The 24,760-nt window shown below is 39.8% G+C and overlaps 2 protein-coding genes across 4 annotated transcripts in view; one reads left to right on the plus strand and one right to left on the minus strand.

Annotated features, from left to right (window-relative positions):
• ENOPH1 (enolase-phosphatase 1) overlaps positions 1–24,760 on the plus strand; it is an 84,048-nt gene that overhangs the window by 30,299 nt on the left and 28,989 nt on the right. The window contains exon 1 of one of the 2 annotated variants that reach the window (XM_063108349.1): positions 19,195–19,482. The exons of the other annotated variant lie outside the window; for it this stretch is intronic. Within the exon in view, the coding sequence (XP_062964419.1) occupies positions 19,399–19,482 (84 nt within the window). The 5' untranslated portion in view covers positions 19,195–19,398. Of the gene's footprint in view, positions 1–19,194; positions 19,483–24,760 lie in introns of those variants that run through there. 2 annotated transcript variants of the gene reach the window in all.
• On the minus strand, positions 9,129–18,562 carry HNRNPDL (heterogeneous nuclear ribonucleoprotein D like). 2 transcript variants are annotated; one of them, XR_010024428.1, is made up of 9 exons: positions 17,823–18,561; positions 16,856–17,024; positions 16,592–16,753; positions 15,959–16,090; positions 15,691–15,805; positions 14,963–15,133; positions 14,523–14,615; positions 14,048–14,152; positions 9,129–13,363 (listed from the first exon to the last, which is right to left on the minus strand). XR_010024428.1 is itself a non-coding variant. In XM_063107546.1 (8 exons), the coding sequence occupies exons 1-7, from the start codon at positions 18,263–18,265 to the stop codon at positions 14,545–14,547; spliced, it is 1,263 nt and encodes a 420-aa protein (XP_062963616.1). In that variant the 5' UTR covers positions 18,266–18,562; the 3' UTR covers positions 9,129–13,363; positions 14,523–14,544. The 2 variants fall into 2 exon arrangements, 1 of the variants encoding a protein (XP_062963616.1); XM_063107546.1 differs by lacking the exon at positions 14,048–14,152 and having other exon boundaries at positions 17,823–18,562.

Raw genomic sequence — 24,760 nt, forward strand, 5'->3', positions numbered from 1 at the left:
TATCTAATTTTTCCTTTTGCACTGTGCTTTTGGCATTGTATCTAAGAAAGCATTGCCTAATCCAGGGTCACAAAGATTTGCTACTATGCTTATATGTTTTCTTCTAAGGATTTGATAGTTTTAGCTATTATATTTACCTCTTTCATCTTTTTGCAGTTCATTTTTGTATATGTTGGGATCCAACTTCATTTTTTTGCATGCAAGTATCAAGTTGTCCTAACACTGTTTATTGAAAATAATATTCTTCTCCCCATTACATTGTGTTGGCAACCTCATCAAAAATCAATTGACTGTAAGTATAATGATTTATTTCTGGACCCTGAACTCTATTCCATTGATCTCTATGTCTATTCTTATGCCAGTATAACTCTTGATTACTGCACCTTTGTAAGAAATTTTGAAATCAGGAAGCATAAATCCTACTTTGTTCTCTCTTTTTTTGAGATTATTTTAGCTATTCTGGGTTCCTTACAATTCTATATGAATTTTAAGATCAGTTTATCAATATTTGCAAAATGTCCAGCTAAGGTTTTAATAGTGATTGCATTGAATCAGTAAATCAATTTGGAGAGTACTGCCATTTTAACTATATTAAGCCTAATCCATGAACATGGGCTATATTTCCACTTATTTAGGTCTTTAATTTGCTTTGATGATGTTTTATAGATTGAAGTTTACAAGCCTTGCACTCCTTGTGTTAAATTTATTTCTAAATATTACATTCTTTCTGATGCTAATGTAAAAGAAATTGTTTTCTTAATTTCATTTTCGGATTGCTTGTTGTTAGTGTATAGAAATAAAAACTGATTTTTGTATCTTGATCTTGTACTCTTCACCTTGCTTGAACTCATTACTTCTAATACTTTATGTAGATATTTATTTATTTATTTATTTATTTATTTATTTATTTTTTACATTCTAAGATGCTGTTGCAGAGCAGTTGGAGGGAATGTGGGAGAGAGGAAGGGGCGGGGGGCGGGGCTGGCCTATGACTGGCTCCTTCACAGGCCTGGTTGTGGACAGCAGGGGCAGGGCATGGCTGAGGCCCACAGCCCCTCCCCCCCACCCCCGCTCAGGAGCTGGAGGGCTTCTGGTGCTAGCCTGGTCATCACTGGGCTGGATGCGGACATTGCAGGGGTTGGCTGAGGCCCTTGGCACCCCCCACACCCTGGCTCAGGTGCCGCCCCAGGGGCTTCTGGCCTTTTGTAGATTCCTTTGGCTTTTCTATATAGACAATATCATGTCATCTGCAAATAGAAATAGTTTTATTTCAGCCAGAATGCCCAGTACCATGTTGAATATAAGTAGCGAGACTGAACATCTTTGTTCAGGTCCTCATCTTACAGGGAAGAATTTGGTCTTTTGTCGTTAAGTATAATGCTAATTGTGAGATTTTTTAGATAGTCTTTATCAGGTTGAGGACATTGCTTCTATAGTAGTCTGTTTGGGCTGCCATAACAACATACTACAGACTGGGTGGCTTAAACAACATTCATTTCTCACAGATCTGAAGACTAGAAGTCCAAGATGACAGCACCAGCAGGATTGGATTCTGGTGAGGCCTCTTTTTCTTGCTTGCAGATGGCTGCATTCTTACTGTTCCCTTATGGTTGTTTCTCTGTACACACAGAGAGAAAAACAGAGATATCTCTGGTGTATCTTTCTCTTCTTATAAGGACACCAGTCCTGTTGGATTAGGGCCCCACCCATTTGAACTAATTTAACTTTAGTTGTCTCCTCAAAAGCCCAATCTCTAAATGCAGTCATACTGGGGTTTAGGGCTTTAACATATGAATTGGTGGTGGGGAGGAACACAATTCAGTTCCTAACAACTTCTATTCCTAGTTTGTTGAGTGTTTTTTGTTGTTGTTTTTGTTTTTAACCATGAAAGTGTGTTGGATTTTGTCAAGTGCTTTTTCTGCATCTATTAAGATTACCATGCGGTCCTTTCTTCATAATTTAATGTGTGGTATATTGATTGATTTCCAGATGTTAAACCAACCTTGCATTCCTGGGCTAAATCCTACTTGGTCATAGTGTATAATCCTTTTCAAATGTTGCTAGATTCTGTGTCCTAGGGTTTTTTGTTTGTTTGTTTTGAAAATTTTTGTATATATATTCATAAGAGATATTGGTTAGTGGTTTTCTTTTCTTGTTATAGTTTTGTTAGGCTTTAATATCAGGGTAATACTGGCATCATAGAATGAGTTGAGAAGTGTTTGCTCTTTTTTTTGGAAGAATTCATGAAGGATTGGTGTTAATTCTTCTTTAAACATTTTGGTAAAATTTACCAGTGATTCATCTGGTCCTAGTCTTTTCTTTATGGAAAGTTTTTTTAAACGTTAGATTCAATCTCTTGTTATATGTCTATTCAGATTTTCTGTTTCTTCTTGAGTTAATTTCAATAGTTTTTGTCTTTCTAGAAATTTGCCCATTTCATTAAAGTTATTTATTTTGTTGGTATACAATTGCTTATAGTATTCTCTTATAATCCTTTTTGTTTCGGTAAGCTATATATTGATGTCCCCTCTCTTATTCCTGATTTTGTTTATTTGAATCATCTCTCTTTTGTTCTTGGTCAATATAACTAAAGGTTTGTCAACTTTATTGATTTTTCAAAAACTGAGTTTTGGTTTTGTCAATTTTCTCCATTGTTTTTATATCCTCTATTTCATTAATTTCTTTTTTATTTACTTATTTTGTTGTTGATGTTGTTGCTGTTTTTGGCAGCTGGCTGGTACAAGGAGCCGAACCCTTGACCTTGGTGTTTAATTTCCACTTTAATCCATATTATTTTATTCCTTCTGCTGGCTTTGAGTTGGATTTACTCTAATATTTCTAGTTGCTTAGTGTGGAAAATTAGTTATTAATTTGACATCTAATTTCTTTAAAAAAAATTTTTAAATTATTTTTTATTTTTTGGTGGCTAGCCAGTTTGCTCAGTTGGGTAGAGTGGAGTGCTGATAACACCAAGGTCCAGGGTTCAATCCCTATATCTGACAGCCACAAAATAAATAAGAGGTAACTTATTTTTTAATATAGGCATTTACAGCTATAGATTGGCCTCTATGAACTGACTTAGCTGCATCCCATAGTTTTCATATGTTGTTTTAGTTTTTATTCATCTCAGATTAGTTCCTAATTTCTTCTATATATTTTTTGACTTATTGGCTATTTTGGAATGTTTTGTTTAATTCCCACATTCTTGTGAATTTCCCAAACTTCCTTGTGTTATTAAGTCTTGATTTCATTCCATGTGGTCAGAGAAAATACTTTGTTCAATTTTAATCTTTCTAAATTAATTGAGACTTCTTTTATAAGCTGGCATATGGATTATGCTGGAGAATATTCCATGTACACTTGAAAATAATGTGTATTTTGCTGTTGTTGGGAGAAATGTTCTATAGATTTCTATGTCTAGTTGGTTTATAGTGTTGGAAGGCAGCTATGCTCACCACTGTATCACCAGTGCCGCCTGGTTCATAGAGATGTTAGAGTCTTATGTTTCCTGGTTGATTTTCTGCGTAGTTGTCTTAACCGTTATTGAAAGTGGAGTTTCATTGTCTACAACTATTATTCCTGAATTCTGTCAATTTTACTTAATGTATTTTTCTAAAATGCTTACTGTATTTTCCTTAAATAATTTGAAGCAATGTCTCCATGCCTTTGCTGAGGGACTCTCTGAGTATATTGGGGCATGCCTTTGATGCTCCAGCAAGCTGTTTATATCTCTGCCTTAGCATTCCCTTCTTGTTTGTGTAGAGCCAGTAGTGAGAGATTATTGCCTTCTCAACTTTTTCCTGGGTATGTGAACAGCTCTGCGCATGCATGTGACCTTCTAGATTCCCAGGGATATGTTGGAGCTTTTCAAAGTTCTCAACAGATAATTTATTCCCCAAGGCTTTTTTCAAGGGTTTTTTTGTCATTGTTGTTTTTGTTTTGTTTTGTTTTGTTTTTGTCAGTCTCTAATTAGCCCCAACTAATACTGCCACCTCAGACAGGTGTGATGTTAAACAACTGCCACTTAGTGTTTTTGAGAAACAACCTAGAGACATAGCCTTTTGCATAGAGTGAGCTCTGAGTCAGGTGAAATAAAGACAATCTTGAGGGTGGAGCTTTTTTCACTGAATTTCCGGGTAGGTCAAATAGCTGCAATTCTGTAGGAATTGGGCTTTGGGGGAGCTCCAAACCTGTTGTGCCCCAATGGTTCCTAAGCATCTGGTTTTCATACCAACTGGAGTCACAAAGCTGTTGGTTTTCAAGGCTACCAGGGAACTGGGGAGAGAGAGACAGAAACAGCAAAAATTAAAATGTCACAAAGCTCACTGTTCTTACTGAAATAAAGCCGTAAAATACTTTTTGGACTTTCTCAAGACACCATCAATACTAGATACTGGATGCTGCTGCTAGAACCACTTCTCCTTCTGGATAGTTGTTGCCTCTGTGGCTGCCACCTGTCTCAGCATTGATTCCACAGAATCCCTGGTTCTTTGATTCACTAACTCCTGGCTCAAGGTCCAGTGCAGGAGAATTCTGATTGACAGAGTTGAGATCACATATCTATGCATCTATGCTTTGGGTGTAAGGGAGCCTGGGAAAATGATTTTTAAATTTCTATATTGGGTGGTACTCTTTGCTTCTCACCAAGACTGATAATATGGGAATACCCCAAACATGGGAAAGTACTCCATTTCACATAAAACTTGTAAATGTCATAATAAAGGAATGATTTGCCCTTTAGATTCTTTTTACCATAATAAATGTTGCTTACCATACGTCTCTTTTAAACTTAGAACCACCTCCACTCCCCACTTCTTTTCATGTCATTTACTTGTTGAAGAAGTGGGATATTCTTACTGTGAATTTTCCACATTCTAGATTTGGATGGTTGTCCCCTCATGGTAGTTGTACATGTACCTCTATTTCCTGTATTTCCTGCTTACTGGTAGGTGAATCCAGATTTGGCTACTTTTAAGATTTTCTGTTTATTGATAAATTTTTTGGTATCACCATGATGTATCTTCATGTAGACTTATCTTTATTTTTCCTAATTGCAATTTGTTGGGGATATTGAATCTGTAGATTGTCTTTCATCCATTCTGAAAAATTTCCAGCAATTCTCTCTTCAAATACTTCCTCTTATTCTCTCTTTTTCTAAAACCCAGTTACTCGTTATACTTACCCACTATATCCTTTATGCCTCTGTCCATGCTATGTTTGGATGGTTTCTCTTCATTTATCTTTCAGTTCAGTAACTCTTCAGTTGCCTCTAATCTGTTGTTAAACCCATCCAACTTTTGTTGTTTCTTTTTTGACTGGTAGGGGGATCGCAACCCTTGGCATGGTGTGGTCCACACCAAGCTCAGCCAGTGAGCGCACCGGCCATCCCTATATAGGATCCGAACCCATGGCCTTGGCACTACCAGCGCCACACCCTCCCAAGTGAGCCACGGGGCCGGCCCTCCAACTTTTGTTTTTAATTTCACTTATTGTATTAATTGTATAAATTCTCTTTAATTTTTTTCACATCTTTTGTACTGCTTTTGTAGTTTCCTTTTCCTTGAAGACATTTTCGAGCTTATATTTTATTTCAACATAATAAGCATGTGAACATGGTATCTCCTGGATTTGTTCATTGTGCTGCTTCTCACTGTGGCGGCTTTTAAAACTGTGCTGGTCATTATGTTTGAAAAAAATATTTGTAGAAACAACTAGAAATCTAGGATAAAGGTACCTGCTATAAACTGAATGTTTGTGGCCACCCAAAATTCATATGTTGAAGCCCTAACCCCCAGTGTGATGGGATTAGGAAGTGGGGGGCTTTGAGAGATAATTAGGTTTAGATGAAGTCATGAGGGTGGGGCTCTCATGATGGGATTAGTGCCCTTATAAGAAGAAATTGGAGTTTTTCTCCCTCTCTCTCTCGCTCGCTCCCTCTCCCTTCCTCCCTCCCTCCCTCCCTCTTCCTTCCTCCCTCCCTCCCTCCCTCACTTTCTCCTTCACTGTGTGAAGATATAGCAAAAAAGCAATTGTCGGCAAACCAAGAAGAGGGCCCTCTCCCAACCATTCTAGCACCCTGGTCTCAGACTTCCAGGCCCCAGAACTGTGAGAAATAAATTTCTGTTGGTTGTTTAAGCCATCCAGCCTATGGTATTTTGTTATAGCAGCCTTAGTTGACTAAGATAGTACCTTTTCTCAGAAATAATTTTTATTTGCTTCTGCTAGGCAACTGAGGCCTCTTATCTTTCTTGGACTATTTTAATGTAAGTTTTAATCTAACCACTCAGGTGAGGAACCTGAGAAATCCCTTATCTTGAGGATGTGGTCCTTTGTAGACCAGTTTAATAGGGTAATTGAGGTATCAGACTTCACCTGGGGTAGGATCTAGGCTTTTGATTTCTGTGCCATTTGTCCTGTGAGGCCATCAAAACCAGCTTCGAGTACTAGGCTTATTTCTCTGGGTTTTGGCCTTCTAGATTTTTTTCTTTTTTAAGTGGCTGGCTGGTATGGGGACCTGAACCCATGACTTTGGTGTTATCAGGCTATGCTCTAACCAACTGAGCTAACCAGCCAGCCTCTAGATTTTTGCTAGGTGAATTTCCCGTTACCTTTTTAGTGCTTCAGTGCTTCCAAGATTTTTAAAAATATTACATCCTACTTCTTGTCTTCAGATGGAAGGCTGGTTTGAATGGAAGGCTGGTTTGAATTACTTAGGCCACAGTTGCTGGAAGCAGAAGCAAGTATATACTCTTTTTTTAAAAATTAAATATCTTTAGGGCCGGCCCATGGCTCACTTGGGAGACCATGGGGCTGACAACAAGAAGTCAAGGGTTAAGATGCCCTTACCAGTCATCTTTAAAAAAAAAAATCAAATATCTTTTACCTTATGTAAGTATATGAAGGGACTTCCAAAAGTTCATGGGAAGATAAATGTTATCTTTTAATTCTGTTTTTCCGTGAACTTTTTGAAGTATCCTTTTATATGTACATCCGAGAATATACACTCTTATACTATCATTATATATTGGACTGTACTAATGCATGTGAAATGTAATGCCAAAGAATAGGGTATGATCTTTTTTTTTTCTTTGGCAGCTGGCCAATTTGGGGATCTGAAAGGGTATGATCTTAGGAGTGATTTCTGGAATAATTCTGAGAAACTTTGACATTTTCACATAATGCTTTAACTCCCCTTTCTCGTGGCAGCAAATGGAGTTAATAAACTGTGACCATTGTTCTTAATCAAGTTATACTAAAAGTTTGTATATTAGTCCATTTCTGTTGCTTATAACAAAATACCTGGAACTGAATAATTTGTAAGAAAACAAAATTTGGGCCGGCCCGTGGCTCACTCGGTAGAGTGCGGTGCTGATAGCGCCAAGGCCCCGGGTTCGGATCCCATATACGGATGGCCGGTTCGCTCACTGGCTGAGCGTGGTACTGACAACACCAAGTCAAGGGTTAAGATCCCCTTACCGGTCATCTTTTAAAAAAAAAAAAAAAGAAAAAAAAGAAAACAAAATTTATTGCTTAGTTTCTGAGGCTGGGAAGTCCAAAGTCCAAGGAACACATCTGGTGATGGTCTTCTTTTACAGCAATGCAAGGGTCTCATATGGCAGAATATGGCAGAGCAGAGAGAGAGACTCTCAACTTGCTCTGCTTTTAAAGCCCCCTGAACCAGAACCATGCCCCTGACCATCATTATTAGTCCCTTCACTATGGCATGGTCCTACGATCTAATCGCCTCTTCAAGGCCCCACCTTTCAATTACCCTAATAGGAATTCCCACTTTCTTAACGCTGTCACAGTGGGGATCAAGCCTCCAACACATTAAACTTTTGGAGGGACACAATTCAACCCATAATAGTTTGCATGCCTTCCCAGAACCCAGTCAAGAGAACATAATGCTATTCCTAGTAGAGTCTCTGCTTCATTGTTTCTATTAAGGAACAGAGAATAAAGAGAAGAATGATTTCACTTCATCTTGGGACAAACATTCATGCCCAAGAGAAGGAAAAAGATTTGGGTATTACTTAATACCCAATTTGGCTGTGTGTTGTTGGCAAATCTCTGTATCTGCCACCAAGACCTTTCTCTGCTGGGGTCCACGACATTTAAAAAAAGACAAAAATCACATCTTCAACAGAGAATTTGAAGTGGAATGGGATGTCTGAATTTGTCTTGGATAGGGAAATAGAGGGAACATAAAACCTTTTTGCTAATGTCTATATCTTGGTGTTCTGAAACATCAGGTTAATAGCAATTAAATTTTATTCAGTTAAGAGTGTGGTGTTGATAAGGCCAAGGTAAAGGGATTGGATCCCCATGCCAGCTAGCTGCTGGGAAGAAGAAAAAAAGGGCTGGGGGTTGGGGCTGGCCAGCTAGCTAAGTTGGTTAGAGCATGGTGCCCAGACAGCTGCCAAAATATATATATGCCAAAAAATATATGTTTTTTAAAAGTACATTAAATGAGATCAATGGTATGACTTGGGGTCTTTTTTATTTCTAGCCATTGAATGTATAATTTTTTTAAAAAATTTCATAAATGGGCCGGCCCGTGGCTCACTCGGAGAGTGTGGTGCTGATAACACCAAGGCCCCGGGTTCGGATCCCATATACAGATGGCCGGTTCGCTCACTGGCTGAGCGTGGTGCTGACGACACCAAGTCAAGGGTTAAGATCCCCTTACCGGTCATCTTAAAAAAAAAAAAAAAAAATTTCATAAATGAAAAACATACAATAACAGCAAAAAACCCCACCAAGGTCCAGGGTCCAAAATAAAAAGGGGGGGGGCACGAGGGGGCTGGCCAGTTAGCTCAATTGGTTAGAGCATTGTGCTGATAACAAAGAGGTCCAGGGTTCCATCCCTGTACCAGCCAGCTGCCAAAAAATAATTATAATAGGTTCCATACCTCAAGTACTTAAAATATCACTCTTTTCAGATTTTGATAGTAATGCTTACTCCAAAATTGCTCTTCGTTTTCCCTTATATTCAATGGAGTAGGGTAAGTGTAGTTCTAAAACGTCCTGGAAAGGAGTGATGAAATTTCTTGGACTCATTTTAACTATTTTTAAAGTCTGGTAGAAATCACATAGTTTTAAAAAACCTGCACAAGCTAACAAAAATATTGTTTGATTTTGGCTGGCATTTTATTAATTGGTGGTATGAAGACAATTATCACAGTGTAAAGGTTCTGATTGACAGCTATATACCTTTGATTAATAGAAATGTCACAACATAATGAGAGCAAAATATATTTGACAAGTAAAGCCATTCAGAACATATAATCTATGAGTAGAAAATATAAAAAGGGCTTCCCAGTAATGAAAATTTTGGAAACTACTCTCAAATACCACTTAGCCCCTATTATTCACACTCTCATTCCTCTGCTTGCAGAGTCTATGAACATGTGTATGTCCTGTCTCATGGTTCAAGAGCAACCTAAATAATCACTGTCAATGTCATAGGACATATCTTTCATAGGAATGAGTAGTTACTCAGATTATCCAGGCTCATTTTATCAGAGGAACATGAATGGATCAGTTGTAATACAATCCTACTTTCCTACAAAAGGTCCCAGCATTTATAAAACAAGTGTACGAAGGTACTTCAAAGTTTGTAAAAAAGAATTAAAGATGATACGAATCTTTCCACAAACACTTTGAAGTCCCCTTCTGCTAACATTACTGACCATTCTTAATCCTTAAAGGTCATTCCCAAAAGTGACAAATGCTTCAAGGGCTAAGATAAGCCTGATAGTTTAACAGATTCCAAAATGTAACTGGAGCTGGTGTTTTCTGACATAACTTCCCCAACTTGAAAATTAGGGGATTAATCAAGGTTTTGAGTAGAACCTTTCGTGGGGTTGATCATCCCTATCTCACTAATAAAACAATCACCCTATATGAGTGTTCACCAGCCAACACAAATACCCATGTAGAGAACAACTCAAGTAATTCCCTTTGCGCAACCCCATTAATGGCAGTAAACTCAATAGTTTGTTACCATAAAGGCAACAATTTCAAGAGCCTTTTAAGCCACTTGGCTTTCAAAGAAGTCTTTAATTTCCCCCAAACTGCATTTTAAGTATTTATGTATAGACATGGTTTTTTTGGCCTGAAGATAATTCATTTTTGGTCAGATCCTCAAAAGGAGATAACCATTGGAACAGCAACCTGTTTCTCTCATTTTCTAACTCGTGTTGTTTTTGAGAAACCAACCAAAATCTTAGGCATTTCCTGTTATTTGAAATTTCCAGATTCTAACTAGAGATTATGTTGAATATATTTTTTCAAACTACACCTGTCTCACCACTCTCTGAGATTATAATACACCACCCCAAATGGGTACACTTCCTTGAATAAATACTGAGGGTAATACTACAGATTAAACTGCCAGAGTAGCACAAGTTAATAAATCTTCTAAATCTTCAGCTTTCCTCTGTAATCCCCACACCACTATATCCTTTCCTACAGCATAAAAAGTAGTGTTTGAGAAATCAAAGGTGTGTTTTTATTTTTTGCTATTAAACCAAACCTTGCTGAAATTCCACATCCAAGTAGACTATTTCAACACAGGAAAACAAAACCCCAACCAATTCTAAAAGAACAGCCTGTATTTTTATGGCAATACATTTTGAAATGATTTTATAAAAAGATCACATAGAAGTTGCATCGCTTTTGCTCAAGACCACAAATTAGATGACAAATTAGGCAGAAAGTTTTAAGAGGGATTTGTATAGTATCACATTTCCTAATTTTGCTCAACATTAGAATGAACTCAAATGGTATATACACACATAGTAAAAGTTGTTTCAAGTTTTCTTTTTGGCAGCTGGCCAGTCAGTACAGCTTCAAACCCTGGACCTTGGTGTTAACAGCACCACACTATAACCAAATGAGCTACCTGGCCAGCTCCTATAAAATGTTCTTGAATCACTTTTTTAATTAGTTAGATTTATCATCTTGTGGTTGACATCCAGTCAAATCTTGATAATTGGTAATGTTTTCATTCTTCTGAGGACCTTGTATTAAACCTTATGAAGATTAGCAAAGGATCCCTGTCATCATTTTGAAAGATGCATTGAAGAGTAACAGAATAAGAGGATCTGCTCATCCATGTTAGTATCCCAAGACACTAATCTTACAAAAGTGGCTATAAGATTATGGCACACTAACATGCTAACCAATGAAATTGGTAAGGTTTTCTGTTAGAATGAGTAACACCATACACAACTTGGTCAAAGTAACTCAAAGCATATTTAACAAGATATACACGGATAACTGTGTTTGTATGTCAAAGGTACTTCAGAATTCCATTTCTATTTCCACCCTTTTAATAAACTCATCAAATTACTCAGCTTAGTTCTAATACTTAGGAATGGGACCTTAATATGAACTACACAGTTTATCCAACTAGAAGTGCCTAGAGCACTCAGCCCTGGCGTTTTTATTTCAAATTTATATCAGCTGGTGAACTGATAGGCACTAAAGAATTAAATCTAAAGTTCAAAGCCCCTGGAGGAAAAAGCAAATGCATTCTCACTCACCTTTGAATTTTTTTGTAAAACATCTCAGACAAAAATCTCTAGACAAAGTGCATTTTCTCAGTCATACATATCAAGACTTGATTGAAGTTTGGATTTTGTTTAAAAAGTCTTTATTCATTTTTGATCGGGAAAAGGACAATCTCAATGTCAATTTGTCACCTAATCATAAATTTGAACTTACAGAATTCACTACCCTAGACACTGCACCTATTGACAACTTAAAATGAAACCATCTCCCTTCCATTCCCTAAAGGTGCATGTTTAAAGAACAAACAGAATCCCTTGCAATAGCCAACATTGGTACTTCGCCTAAGTGTAAGGTCAAATAGCAAAATGGGAGCAAAACTCAAGAGCACTGTAGCTTGATAGCCCTGCAAACACAATTATGGGAACAAATAAAGCTGCAGGAACCAAATTAAAACAAAAGGCAGATTCCTCGGCATAACTTACACTGGTTGAGTGTGAGATCAACTACTTTACATATGAACATGTATACTAATCCTAGCAGCTAACTCAGAACCATGGAAACAAACTCACCTAAATTCAATTGACTACAATGAATGTAAAATTGGAAGCTTGTACTCAGGAGTCCTTTAAAACCTAAAAACTTTTTTTTTCAATAAACCAGGAAGATTGCTGTAATGACATAACTGAGTCACACTTAGGCCAACATTAACACAACTAAGACTTAAAAATACACCTTTTCCACCATCCTTCCCTATGTCTGAATATGGAAATGTTTAACTACTCAGCTCATGCACTAACTGCATTAAAAATGAGATTATCGTGACCTTCTATAAACTCAAGACGGTTTAACAGTTAACTCTTTAACACAGCTTCCTAAGAATGCCCAAACCGAAAACATTTTGTTCAGTCTGGTGGTGGCTGTGACGTAACATCAGAATACAATTACTCTGCCACTACTTCAAATATTATTCTAACTTTTGATCAAACTTCATCTGCCAAAATCCTTGTCATAACTACTTTCAATGCTCTTAAACCGTAGCTCCTACCAGTTAGTTATATAGTGCTCTTTCCTTGTGTCTATCTGGAGATTTTTATGCAGAGAACAAAGTCATGGAGTTATGATTAATCAGAGCTTTTTCTAGCAGACCACTAATTAACTCTAAAGTCAAAGAAATAATCAGCAAATCATAAATGGCTTTCCAGAGAAAGGAACAAAGCAAAAGGGGCCATTAACAAGTTGTTACAAAGGTACTTTTCTTGAAAATACAATCCAGAAGATACATGGTCTACTAGAAAGCTTCTAATCACAATACTGAGTTATTCTCATGACAGTCTCCAGATGTCCAGAGAGGAAGAACATTATTCAAAGGTGTGGTGAAAGCATCAGCTAACAGGGGGATAAAGCCTTAGAGCATAGAACACACCTACAAAAACAGGAAACAGGGTGACACTGTGGCTGGCTATTTATAAAGAACCACAGTTTCTCCCCATGGGCCAAAATTCCTTACAAAATAAACTGCGCCTTAATTATTGCTTATTTAAAATTACATTTTTACAGAGCTATGTAGTACCTGACGCAGAAAAACAATCACATAAGGAAGCATTTATTTGAGGTTTAACATGAAATCATACAAATAAAATTTGTATAAACACAAATCCACATCGAGTCATAACACAGATAGCAAGGGACAAAGTAAAAACAAGAAAAACTAATTGGTAGCTATATACAGTTGGACACAGTTGTGCCTTTTACACTAGGAAAGTCTTTTACAAAATAATCATCTTAGATCAACAGAAGACCAATCTTCAATGTCGTCCTGCAAGATGAGTTACTTTAGCATCTCCTCCTAAAAACAAAAACAAAACAGCAATTAGATATGTGTAACTCTGATAAGCTTTCAAAGGTCCACTTTCATGAATTGTTTTAAGTCCTCACTTTATTCTTTTCTTCAACAATTAAAGATCACATGCATATTTATTGGCAAAATGCACCTTGGGAAATTAATAAACTCACCCTGGAGTTCCCAAATGATATTAAATTAAAATCTACTCAGAAAATCTGGGAATGCAATCTTCCCATATTCACAGGTTGAACTATGCTCTAGACTAAGGTCTACTAGAAGCATCTCTAGTAAGCCATGTAAAATGCTACCACAACATGAATTTCAAATAGGCTTATTGTATTACCAGAAAAGGAATTAATTTGTGCATATGATCTTTAATTTATATCCCAGATTTAAAAGTTCTTGTTTTGGTTTGTAGATTTCACTATTAGCTATAAAAAGAAAAAGCAAGCATTAAATCTTAAAGAATGAACACTTAAAATGAGGCTCCACAATTGAAATACAACACTAAACAGCAGACCAAAATGATTAAGCTGAAAAAAGGCATTTATGTACTTTAACTCCTGTAAAAAACCATTTAAGTTAAGTTTAGACACTTAATCTCCAAAAAGATTAAAAAAGAAGCCAAAGTCTGAAGTTTTCCACTTTAATCTTTACGCTGGTACATGAAGTTGGAAGAGACCATACCACAGGACAGCGTTTTCTGGTGTATGCCTTGCGCTCTGCCCGCAACGTGCGACCCCCAGAGATAGACGTGGTCAGGGTGACACACGGCCTGCAATGAAGTTCCCGCTGGCGGGTACAAACAAGGTATAATGTCAGAGTTAGAAGACAACATTCTTGTTTTCCTTAAGTTGTACCCATTTCAGTACTTTACCTGTTAATAGTTCTAAAAAAGTTTAATTATTCCTCTAGACCACCTGGTACACAAAACAAACAGAAAAACTCTTAAGTTTTTCTGTAATACTAAAGAAGATGAGATAAGACTTCAAAGTTAAAGATCTATAGACACTTTAGGCAAAACAGGCTCATAAAGCAATCAAAATGAACAATTTAGTAAAAACAGGCTACATGATGTTTTGTTTTACTTATTTTTCATTTGTCTATTGATCTTTAAATTAAATTAGACATTTCTACTGATCTCTTGTTCTCTTATACACACCTGTTTTCTCCAATGTCCTCCTTTAGTATGGCTGGTAATTGTTTTGGTGATTGCCACCCCCTCGAGATGCCTTGCCATAAGTGCTCTGCTGGCCTATTTTAAAAAGACAAAAATTATATTAATAAAGTTCTCTATGAAATGGCTTCTTTACAAACGTGTTTAAAAACTACTAAATGTATAAAACCGCATGCTAAATATTAAAATATTAAGATATTTTAACAGCCATTATAAACTAGTCATAAACCATACATCCTAATGTATTTATAACCACCATACTGTCTCTATTAGTATAATCATCCTATGACTATCACACACATCAAGAGCTTAACCCCAAACAATTCAATAAATGAATCCCCCCAACACATTTTCAGAATGGGACTATATTTAAAACACTGGATTTTAATATCATTGGGTTATGAAATTAAGTTAAATATTCTTACCACTGTAGTCTGTATATCCCTGTCCATATCCATAGTTCCCATAGTTATACCCAGTATAATCATATCCGCCATAGCCACTATAGTTTTGATCACCACCATAGGCACTATTGTAATTTCCATATCCTTGATCATAATAGTTATTAAATCCTTGGTTCCAGTTTTGGCCCTGACCTGAAACAATGCACAATGATTGTTAAGAAACAACTTCTGACCCCCAATCCTAACATAAAATGATGCGTTCCTGTTCCTCACTCAGCAAATCTTAAAAAGCATAACGGACATATATATTGCTATATGCTTAGTATGAGTATTTTTTTTCAGTTGTTATAACAAAGGGTGCAGAATGTCCAATTGTGCCAGTATCAAGTTTCCTAAATTTAATGGACAATTATTAAATTTTCCATTAAAGCTGAAGATGGGTATGGCATTGTGCTTAAAACAAGGACTCCTGCTTGAGATAACCTATCACACTGAGGTGTATCATGCAACAGTATTACTTTCCTGTCAGTTATGACACTAATTTTTGTGGTCACAGCAGCCATTCTTTGAAGAGGTGAGAAACCAGTAAGCTCATTTGAAAAAAACAAAACTTCCACCCCACTTAGCTAAACATTTTCCCACGTTGGAACAGTGTTAAGTTTAAATTTAGCTTTAGCTTTCTTACAGGCTTACTCTTTTAGCAATCTACAGCTCAACCATGGAGTCATTTCCCAAGAATTAAGTCTCACCTCGGCCACGACCCCTAGTACCACCTCGTCCACCGGCTGCAGCACCTCTTCCTCCTTTTTGTTGTTGCTGTTGCTGCCTATATACCTCTTTGGGTTGGGCAACTTTGATTTCACACTATAAAAAAATTAAAAATTAAAATTCACTGAAGTTCTAACACCAAACCATTTCATTCTCAAACAGATTGAGAAGTTACTTTACTAAAAAATAAATAAATAAAAACTAAAAATCCCTCAAAATTTTCATTTAACATTAATTAAATGGCTTTACCTTCCCAGAACCAATTTGATGATATCTGCTTTCTAACAACTTCTTTACTGGCTCTTCATCTGTATATGTGATAAAACAAAACCCTCTTCTTTCATTTGTTTTTGTATCCATGGGAAGTTCAATATTTTCAATCTGAAACCAAGATGCACACTCAAGATCATGCAGTAATAGCAAAACAACAACAAAGCGTTTTAAAATGCCACAGTTCTTTTTCAAATTTCAACATACCTATTATTCGCATCAGATAACTTCTATCTAGACACCACTGCTTTATGATCAATATCAACCTAAAGTGATTTGTTGTGTATGTGAAGCACTCAGAGGAGCGTAATACACCTTTTACTTAACATTATCTCGAACCCAAGAGATGCCACTAGCTAATAATCCCAAACGCTGACCAAATCAAAGAACCCATGTTTGGGACAAAATAAATCAGGTATTACATATTAATAAATTAGCTACTGATTGCCACTATAGCATAGAAGCAGCAATTAAGATACGGTCACTGGAAGGGACTTGAACAGTAATTTAATCCTATTCTCGGTGATATATGAATTTGTTCTACACAAAGTGGGCCAGGGATGAACGTTTTATAAACACCTCAAGTGTAAGACAAGTGTAAACACAGCGTACCTCTCCAAAGGCTCCAAAATATTCTTTAATTTGTTCTTCAGAAGTATCTGGGCTTAATCCACCCACAAAAACCTTTTTGGGGGGTTCTTTCCCTTTTAAAGCTTTGGCTCTTTTGGGGTCTATTAATTTGCCATCCAGTTTGTGTTCTTTCAGTTCCAAAACCTATAAAACAGATTTATTTGATCTGACAGCAACACATAACCAAACCCCAAAACCATTTGCAAAAAATACACAAAGGAAATACAACGCAAAACACATCCCTACCTTATCAACACTAGCAGCATCTTTGAAAAGCACAAATCCAAATCCTCTTGATCTTCCAGTGACTGGATCTGTTTTAATTGTGCAGTCTACAACTTCCCCAAACCGAGACAAATATTCAGTCAGATCTTTCTTGCTTGTATCCCAGCTCAAGCCTCCAATAAACATTTTACTAGAAATAAAAGTTTTTGGATTTTTTTAAGTTTAGCAATAACTGACTACTTCAGTCCTTGAATTAATTAAACTGTGAAATAAGTTCGGGGAAATTTACCCCTAAGAGCAAACAATTTACTGTTTGCAGATACACATAAACAATAGACCACAAAACCCCCCAAATTCCATCGAAATCACTTATTCAAAACAGGACAGATCACGCTCCACACGGCATAATACAAAGCTTAAACGAAGCCAATAAAATGCAGTAAAGGTTCTGCCCACATCTCTTTAGATTAGAAAGCCCAACTTCCTAACTGATGTCTTGCAGCTTAGGTCCACCCTCTTCCTCGGCCGTCAAGGCAACGTTCCAGCTACAGAACTCATCATAATACGTTCTGGGGAACTGGGTGTCAGCCGTCGCCTTGTGCTCAAACCAAGAGCTCCCTAAACTCTCCCCAGGAAAAACGCGCGGAGCAGTAGCAGAGACACAATGAAGAGGCGGCGGCAGCTGTGGCATGTGGCGCAGCGAGCCGGCCCCTCCCCCAGGCCCCACATGGCGCCTGCGCACTGGGGACACAAACGCCGCCGCCGCCCTCCTCCTCCTCCAGCCCTTCCGCCCTTCCCCCACCCTCCGCGGGCCTCTCGGTCACCCTCGCCGATCTTACTTTTCTCTTCCCTCCAAGCTAGTGAGGCCCAGCGGGTACGCGAGTCGTCGACTCGGGGCAAGAAAGGGGGCATCGCGCGACTCTCAAGGGACGAAGGGCGCGTGCGGCGTGCTGGGGGAAGGGGAAAGAGGAAGAGAAGCGTGCGGTACCCGTCATCTTGCTGATTCTTGCTCGCATTGATCTTGGATCCCTCTGCGAATTCTTCTATGTTGCTGTACTCGTTCATGTCCTCCATGGTGGCGGAGTTGTCGGCGGGGGGGTGTTGGCGCGCGGTCCGGATCGCGGCAGTAGCGGCGGCAGAGCGTTGTATGGAGCCGGATTTAAAATGGCGGCGGAAGAGATCCGGCCGCCGCCTGCGCCCTCCCTTTATAGCCGCCCCGCCCGCCAATCGGGAGGGCTGCTGGGCGGTGACGTGGCGCTGGGCCCGGCGCGCCCCCTGCCGGGCAGAGCTGGGAGCGAGCGAAGGGAGGAGCGGTGCGAGCTGCCGCGGCGCCCGCGGCCGCCAATGGGAGAGGCTGCGGGAGGCTAAAGTAGCGGGAGCAGAGGGAAACAATGGCGGCGGCACATGGGAAAGCCGGGGCGGGACCTCCATCGCGGCCCTCTCGGTGAGGAGCGAGGTCCCGCGTGAGGGGACGCGGGCTTGGGATAAAATAAGAATCAGAAGAGAAAAACGAAGGAGCGAAAAGTCCTGGAGTCAGAAATCCCGAGCAGCGCCGTCGCAGGGCCACAGCCCCTCTTGCCTTGAGAGCCTTTGTCTGTGGCGTCCGGTCCAGCCCACTCCTAGCAAAGAGCCGTCAGCCCCGCCTTTTTCCGCCTTCACTTCCCCAGTGCGGAGTCGCTGCGGCGGCTGGTGCTACCGACTAGCACCGTGGCCGCGCTGCTCCGGAGAAAGGCGGACTGCTCCGGGCGCCGGCGGCTGAGGCGGCCTGTCACGCGCACGCGTGTTTTGTCCTCGAGCTGGCTGGAACCAGCCGAACAGGAAGCGAGCGCGCCGCGAGCCGGCCGCACAGTGGCGTGGCGCTGGCGCCTCTTCCGCTACCGCCGCGGGCACGAGCGCTGAGGGGGCGCGGCGGGCCTCCCGAGTAGGTCGGCCGCAACCGGGGCCCAGCGCGGCCTGTAGCTGGCAGAGGATCGCCAGGAGGGGCGGGGGCCTGGTCAGATTACTGTAAATATGCAAAAGCGGAGGCAGTGGGCTTGGAGGGGGCTGGGTGCAGGACAGGGCAAGGGGCACTCACATCCCCGGCGCGCCACTCGCGGGGCTCCTGTCTGCACGTGCCCCGGGCCTCTCCCGCTCGCTCAACCAGTCTGCGGAGGGCGCGCACCCGCGCACCCAGCTCCCGCGTTCGCTTCTTTGTTCCCGCCCACGCGAGGCCCATTTTGACGGATCGCGTTCGAGGCCCTGTGGCGGCCAATCGGCGCTGGCGCCTTTACCTTCCCTCCCCCCCCCCTCCCAGCCTCGCCGGGGCCGCCCCCTTTCCCTGCCCACGTGGTCTCGGCCTCCTGCCCCGAACCGCTGGCGAGTTTAGGGTTCCTTGGTGGCCACTTTCTCCACTTCCAGGTGCGCGGAGGTGGTGTGTCCCCCACGCGCTGCAGGCTCACGCGGTCGCCGGCTCGTGATTGCTTGCGAGGCCGTCGGAAGCCAGGACAGTAGCGGGGGCGAAGCCAGCACCGCGCTCCGCCCTTCTTACCAGTAGGCCGATTCCGGTGGTAGCATCCGGTAGGGAAATGGTCGTGCTTTCGGTGCCCGCCGAAGTCACTGTGATCCTGTTAGATATCGAAGGTACCACAACCCCGATTGCTTTCGTGAAGGTGAGGGGCGGAAGGGAGCGGGGAAGTTATTTATGCTTTAAAACAATTAAAAATATTTTTAAGTCTTGCAGACCCTGCAGTAGAGACCACGAGGCTTAGGAGAGGCGGTGTGGCTTTGCATCTGAAAGGGGAGGAAGCAGAAAGGCTGCGGCGGGTTACGGGGAGGCTTTTCCTCAAGGCACCATCTTCTCCCTCCCCCGACCTTGCTTTCTGTTAGATGCAGATGGGTGGGAAGGGATGGAAGTGGTCGCGAAAAAAGGCTCAGGGGAGCAGGTCAGCCGGAGTGGGGTGAGGCGACTTGGGTGCCCCTCCCCCCGGCAGGTTTGCAACTGGTTCACTCCGCAGGTGCCCGCTTTCTGTTTAGTCTGGCGAGGCGGTGGTCGCGATGTAGTCGTTCTTGAGGCTTCTAGTCCCTCAACACGGAAAGATTGAAGTATCAAGATGACTTTTCCGGTAGTGCTGGTATTTTGGGCGGTAATGGTTGCTCTTCGCCTCTTCACAGTCCTGCTGTTAGTGGCCCATTTGCACACTATTATTTTTCTCGACTAAGCTGTGTGCTCCACAGAGCTGATTTATTGAGCTATAGAACGATTCTTAAAAAAAAAAAAAAAAAAGACCGGTAAGGGGATCTTAACCCTTAGCTTGTTGTCAGCACCACACTCTCCCGAGTGAGCCAGGGGCCGGCCCTAGAACGCTTCTAGATTCCGTTTGTTTTCCTTAGAAAACGATGGAAGCTTGAAGCTCTCGTCCAAAGCATTTCTCCTAGGATGTCACTGCTAACCAGTACTTGTCTACACCTAATTTACAAGCTTAGAACTTTGCATTATAGCGGGCTCCTTTCGTATATATAATGTATTCAATTCGTCTGCCAGAATAAGTAAATATTCAAATGTTAGTATAATTTCTGGAAGAATTTCTCAGGCCTCCTGTTCTCTCTATTTGGCTTCTAGAGGTTTTAAGAGTTCATTTCAGACACAAGTATTAACTACAGGTGCTTCCATACAATGAGTCAAGAGATACTGTTTGCAAAGTAGGTTAAACCCATCTTCCAAGAAATTGAGCAGCCTGAGTTTGAATTTCTGTTTGTTTGTTTTTTGTTTGTTTGTTTGTTTGTTTTTCATTCTTCGGCTGCTTTGAACATCTATTTTAGTTTAATTTATTTTTTAAAATTACCTGTAATTGATGATTACCTGTAAATGATTTTCTTGGTGTTATAATATAAAATAGGTATACATTTTTAAGACTCCAAATATAAAAACCACTTACAAATTTTTTAGAAGAATCATAGTACCTTGATATCTTAGCAAAGGTTCTGGAGAAATCTAGTTAGACGTTTTTCCCGTTTCTAATTACACCAAAGACCTATGCAGAAAATCTCAGGATTGTCCGTGCTAATAGTTGAGTTGACTTTCTTTTTTCTTGTTGATGTAACAGAATAAATGCTTTCTTGGTTTTCAAAGAAAAAAGAATTCCTCATTTTGTGGTTTATAGTTTACAGTTCACTAGCTCCGTTCTGGCTTTTTCTTGTCCACTATCATGAAAAGACCAGTGGTAATGACAGGAGAGGTAGTGATGTACCATTCTTGGAAGGTTGACTTGGGGAACAAGCTTCCTCATATAAATCAATTTTGTTCTTAAAAAAAAAAACCTCCCCTGCATTTTTCCTCCACTGTGTTGTCCAAATGACAGTATGAGCCACTTGTTGGAATCTTTGAGTAAAGATGCTTTAGTAGCCTGAATAAATTTTTTTTGACACCAGACTACATGCAAATTCAAGGTAGGCTGTAAAAGCATGATTCAGAGATCTTGTTTAAAGGGTAGTTTCTTGTATCCTGTCCTATAGTAATGTCTACTATTAATTATTATTCATACTAATTGTTAATCTTATTATAATTTGTCACACATGAATCTACCAAAGCCAGTGTTTCTAAAAACATTTTCAGGTCTTTGTGGATGTTCATGGTATTTATGCAAAAAAAAGATTCCATTAAATGTACTTTTGGGAAATGCTAGTCTGAACATTTTCACCTAGGTTTCTTTATTGCATGACTTCTCAGAGCCTTTGTATCTTACACACACACACACACACACACACACACACACACACGACTTTGTGAGTCTTTCAAAGAGTGGCATTTCACAAATTTACTTGAACACAAAACTGTCAGCAGAGTAATCTTCTGAATATCTTTCAAAGAGATGCTGAATTACATCCTCTTAAGCCTCTGAGCATGGAACTGGGAGTTGAAAGATGTTCTACTTTGAGCTTCATTAGTCAGAGTAGCTGTGTGAACTTGTAGCCATGCTTCCTGTGGAATGATGGAAGGAAATGTTGAGTACTGTATACATTAGAGATACTTGACTCATCCCCAAAAGCTGCGAGATGTATGCATTATCTACATTTTATTGACAAGGAAACTAAGGTTCTGAAAAGTTGAACAGTATGCCTGGGATTTGAACCCAGATCATTTTACTAAAAATCTTGTTCATTCTGTGACAGCATTTGACCTCTGAAATGGGGACCACAGTGTTTGTCCTGTCAACTTTTACGTGGCTGCTGTGTATGTTAAATGACACAGTTGATATGATAGCACTTTAATCAATATGAAGTACCGTAAAAGTATATGGTAACAAATTTTAATTTACACTACCTTTTGGAGTGAACTTTAGGAATGAACTCCTGGACCAGAATAGCTATAGTTGAGTGTTACCTTATTTGGGTGTTTAGTTCTACAGTCAATATATTTGAGAACTGTATTGTCAAAAATTGCCTGGAAGTACGCTTAGGAAGTCAGTACTCTTGGAGATTGACTTTCCATCTTTCAGTAAATCAGATGCAGCCCCGTTGTTCCTTTAGGATTGAAACATATCCCTGCTAGTTCCCTTGAACACCAGATAAAGCAGTGGGTTTGGGGTTAGGTGATATAAATGAATAAATAATATGCTGTGTCAAACATTAGGCTTACACTGTAAGAGGCCTGGGGAACTGAAACTGTCCCAGGGAATTGAACACCCTCATTGAGTGGAATGGCAGACAGACTGCTAGCACTGTTTATTGTTATTTTTTCTCTTTCTCTTTTTTTGCTAAGCACTTAAAGTTGAATGTGTATAATATGCCATTTAACTATATGTATATTCTAGCACTAATGGTGCAGGATATTTTACGGGATTTCGTAAAATCTTCCCAGTTTGCAAAGTAGTGTTCTCTGTTCAGCCTTTGCTCTATCAGGGCATGCCCTCAGCTCTGAGGCTCCGAGCAACATCAAACAATGCTTTTACTTACCAGCTATTTTATCTTATATTCTCTGAGTCATAGAAATGTAAGATTTCTACAACAGGAAGGGCTCCTAGCTAGGATCATCTGGTGAACGTTGCATCCAGCTAATTTCTCATATGAGAAGTTGATGCTTGGAGAGGTTTCCTGTGTGAGGATCATCACAGCTTGTTGGGAGCAGAGCAGCATTAGAAGCTAGCTTTTTTTAGATGTTCCCACTGCATCTGAGTCCTCACAGCCGCCAGCCCTGCCTCTTACCACAGGGCACATTCCTAGGTGGTAGTTGTTTTATTGTTTTTTTTTTTTTTTTCAGCTACTGACTCTGATCCTTTTTTTTTTTTTTTTTTTTTTTAAAAGATGACCGGTAAGGGGATCTTAACCCTTGACTTGGTGTTGTGAGCACCACGCTCAGCCAGTGAGCGAACAGGCCATCCGTATATGGGATCCGAACCCGGGGCCTTGGTGTTCTCAGCACCACACTCTCCCGAGTGAGCCACGGGCCGGCCCGACTCTGATCCTTTATAGAGGTGATCTCCCAACATTTTTTGGTCGTGTACACCATCAACAGAGTTAGAACAGGCACTGCCAATATAATTTATAAATGATGTACACATATTACTGTACTAATATTAAGTTACAAAATAAATTAAAATTTAGAACAAAAAAATTGGAATTTAAAAATTGGTTAAAATAATGTAAATGAATATTGTATGTTCTCTTCTCTTTTCCTTTGAATCATCTTGCATGCCCCTGGGGTATGTGTACCCTATGGAACCACCACTTGATCTTTGTCCATGGTGATGTAATATTTATTTTCTGACTTTTGCATTGTATTATTCTAATATTTTTAGCCTGTAAAGCCTATGAAGTAACACCATCACCAGTCCTTGTGATTATCCTTTTCAGGAATCTTCAATTTGTTTTTGAGTTTGGGGAAAATGATCTCTTATTCCGTAAAACTCTCTGTATTTGGTGGCTTTCTTGTTACGTGTGAAATTGGTACATGTAGCAACAGTCACAATAGTTATATTCTGTAAAGTTGCTGCGAACACTGTATTAGTGAATATTGAATCATTCCCCCTAGAGAACATACACGGTTAGGTTCCTACAAGCCTCTGGTCACATTTTTGTCAACTGAGTAACTTATAACCTTGTTTTATGTTAGTTTCTGTTTACCTTATTTAATATATTATTGATTTATTAACAGTGAACTCACAGCGAGCAGCACTATAACTCTAACACATTCATTTTCTCCAAAAGGCACATCACAGCTTTCTTGAGCTGAGGAACACAATACAACATTTCAGCACTTTGCTTTGGTGTTATTTTTAACAGCAAGATCACCAACACAAAGCACAAAAATGCAGGAAAATGTGGCATTCAGTAGATCCCAGAAAGGACACTTTTACAATATGGGAGCTGAAACAAGAAGGCACATTGCCTTGTTTGACCTCAGCTGGGAATGTGCGCATCTTCCCATTAAAAATTTTCACTCCTATGCAGATATCCAAAAATGACCTTAATAGTGTCATGAGTATTGATTTGGGGATTACAAATACATTTTATTAAGAGAATTTGCTAATGCAGAATCCACAAATAGAGAGGATAGACTGTATAAAGTTGTATTTCTGAGGATGGGCTTGGAGACTGCACAGTTCTGGATTACCATATTTGGCTCCTCCCCATATTAGCTGTGTGATTTATGGCAAGTTAATTAATCTCTCTGAGTCTGGTTTCCTCACCTGTAGAGTGGGATAAGTCATGAGGCTACTGTGAACATTTAATAAATATTTAGCCCTCATAAAAAACTTTATTTTTTTGGCGGCTGGCCCAATTAGGGATCCAAACCCTTGACCCTGATGTTACAACACCCTGCTCTAACCAACTGAGCTAACCGGCCAACCCCCAAAAAACTTTAAATAAATGAGCTCACTCACGTCGATATTTCATTTTTTCATCTCAACAAATCTTGTTAGGGAATAATGTGGAGGTGTGTTTTTCATT

This window comes from Cynocephalus volans, chromosome 9 (assembly GCF_027409185.1).
Source record: "Cynocephalus volans isolate mCynVol1 chromosome 9, mCynVol1.pri, whole genome shotgun sequence".
NCBI lineage: Eukaryota > Metazoa > Chordata > Mammalia > Dermoptera > Cynocephalidae > Cynocephalus > Cynocephalus volans.

Bases quoted from the DNA above. Each gene is read 5' to 3' on its own strand.
- HNRNPDL (XM_063107546.1), bottom strand. From the start codon at position 18,265: ATGGAGGTCCCGCCCCGGCTTTCCCATGTGCCGCCGCCATTGTTTCCC. The intron at 16,091-16,591 runs GTACGCTGTGTT...TCTTGGTTTCAG, and splicing joins ATTTTGGAGCCTTTGGAGAG to ATTGAAAATATTGAACTTCC. The intron at 14,616-14,962 runs GTAAGAATATTT...TTTTTAAAATAG, and splicing joins GGGATATACAGACTACAGTG to GCCAGCAGAGCACTTATGGC.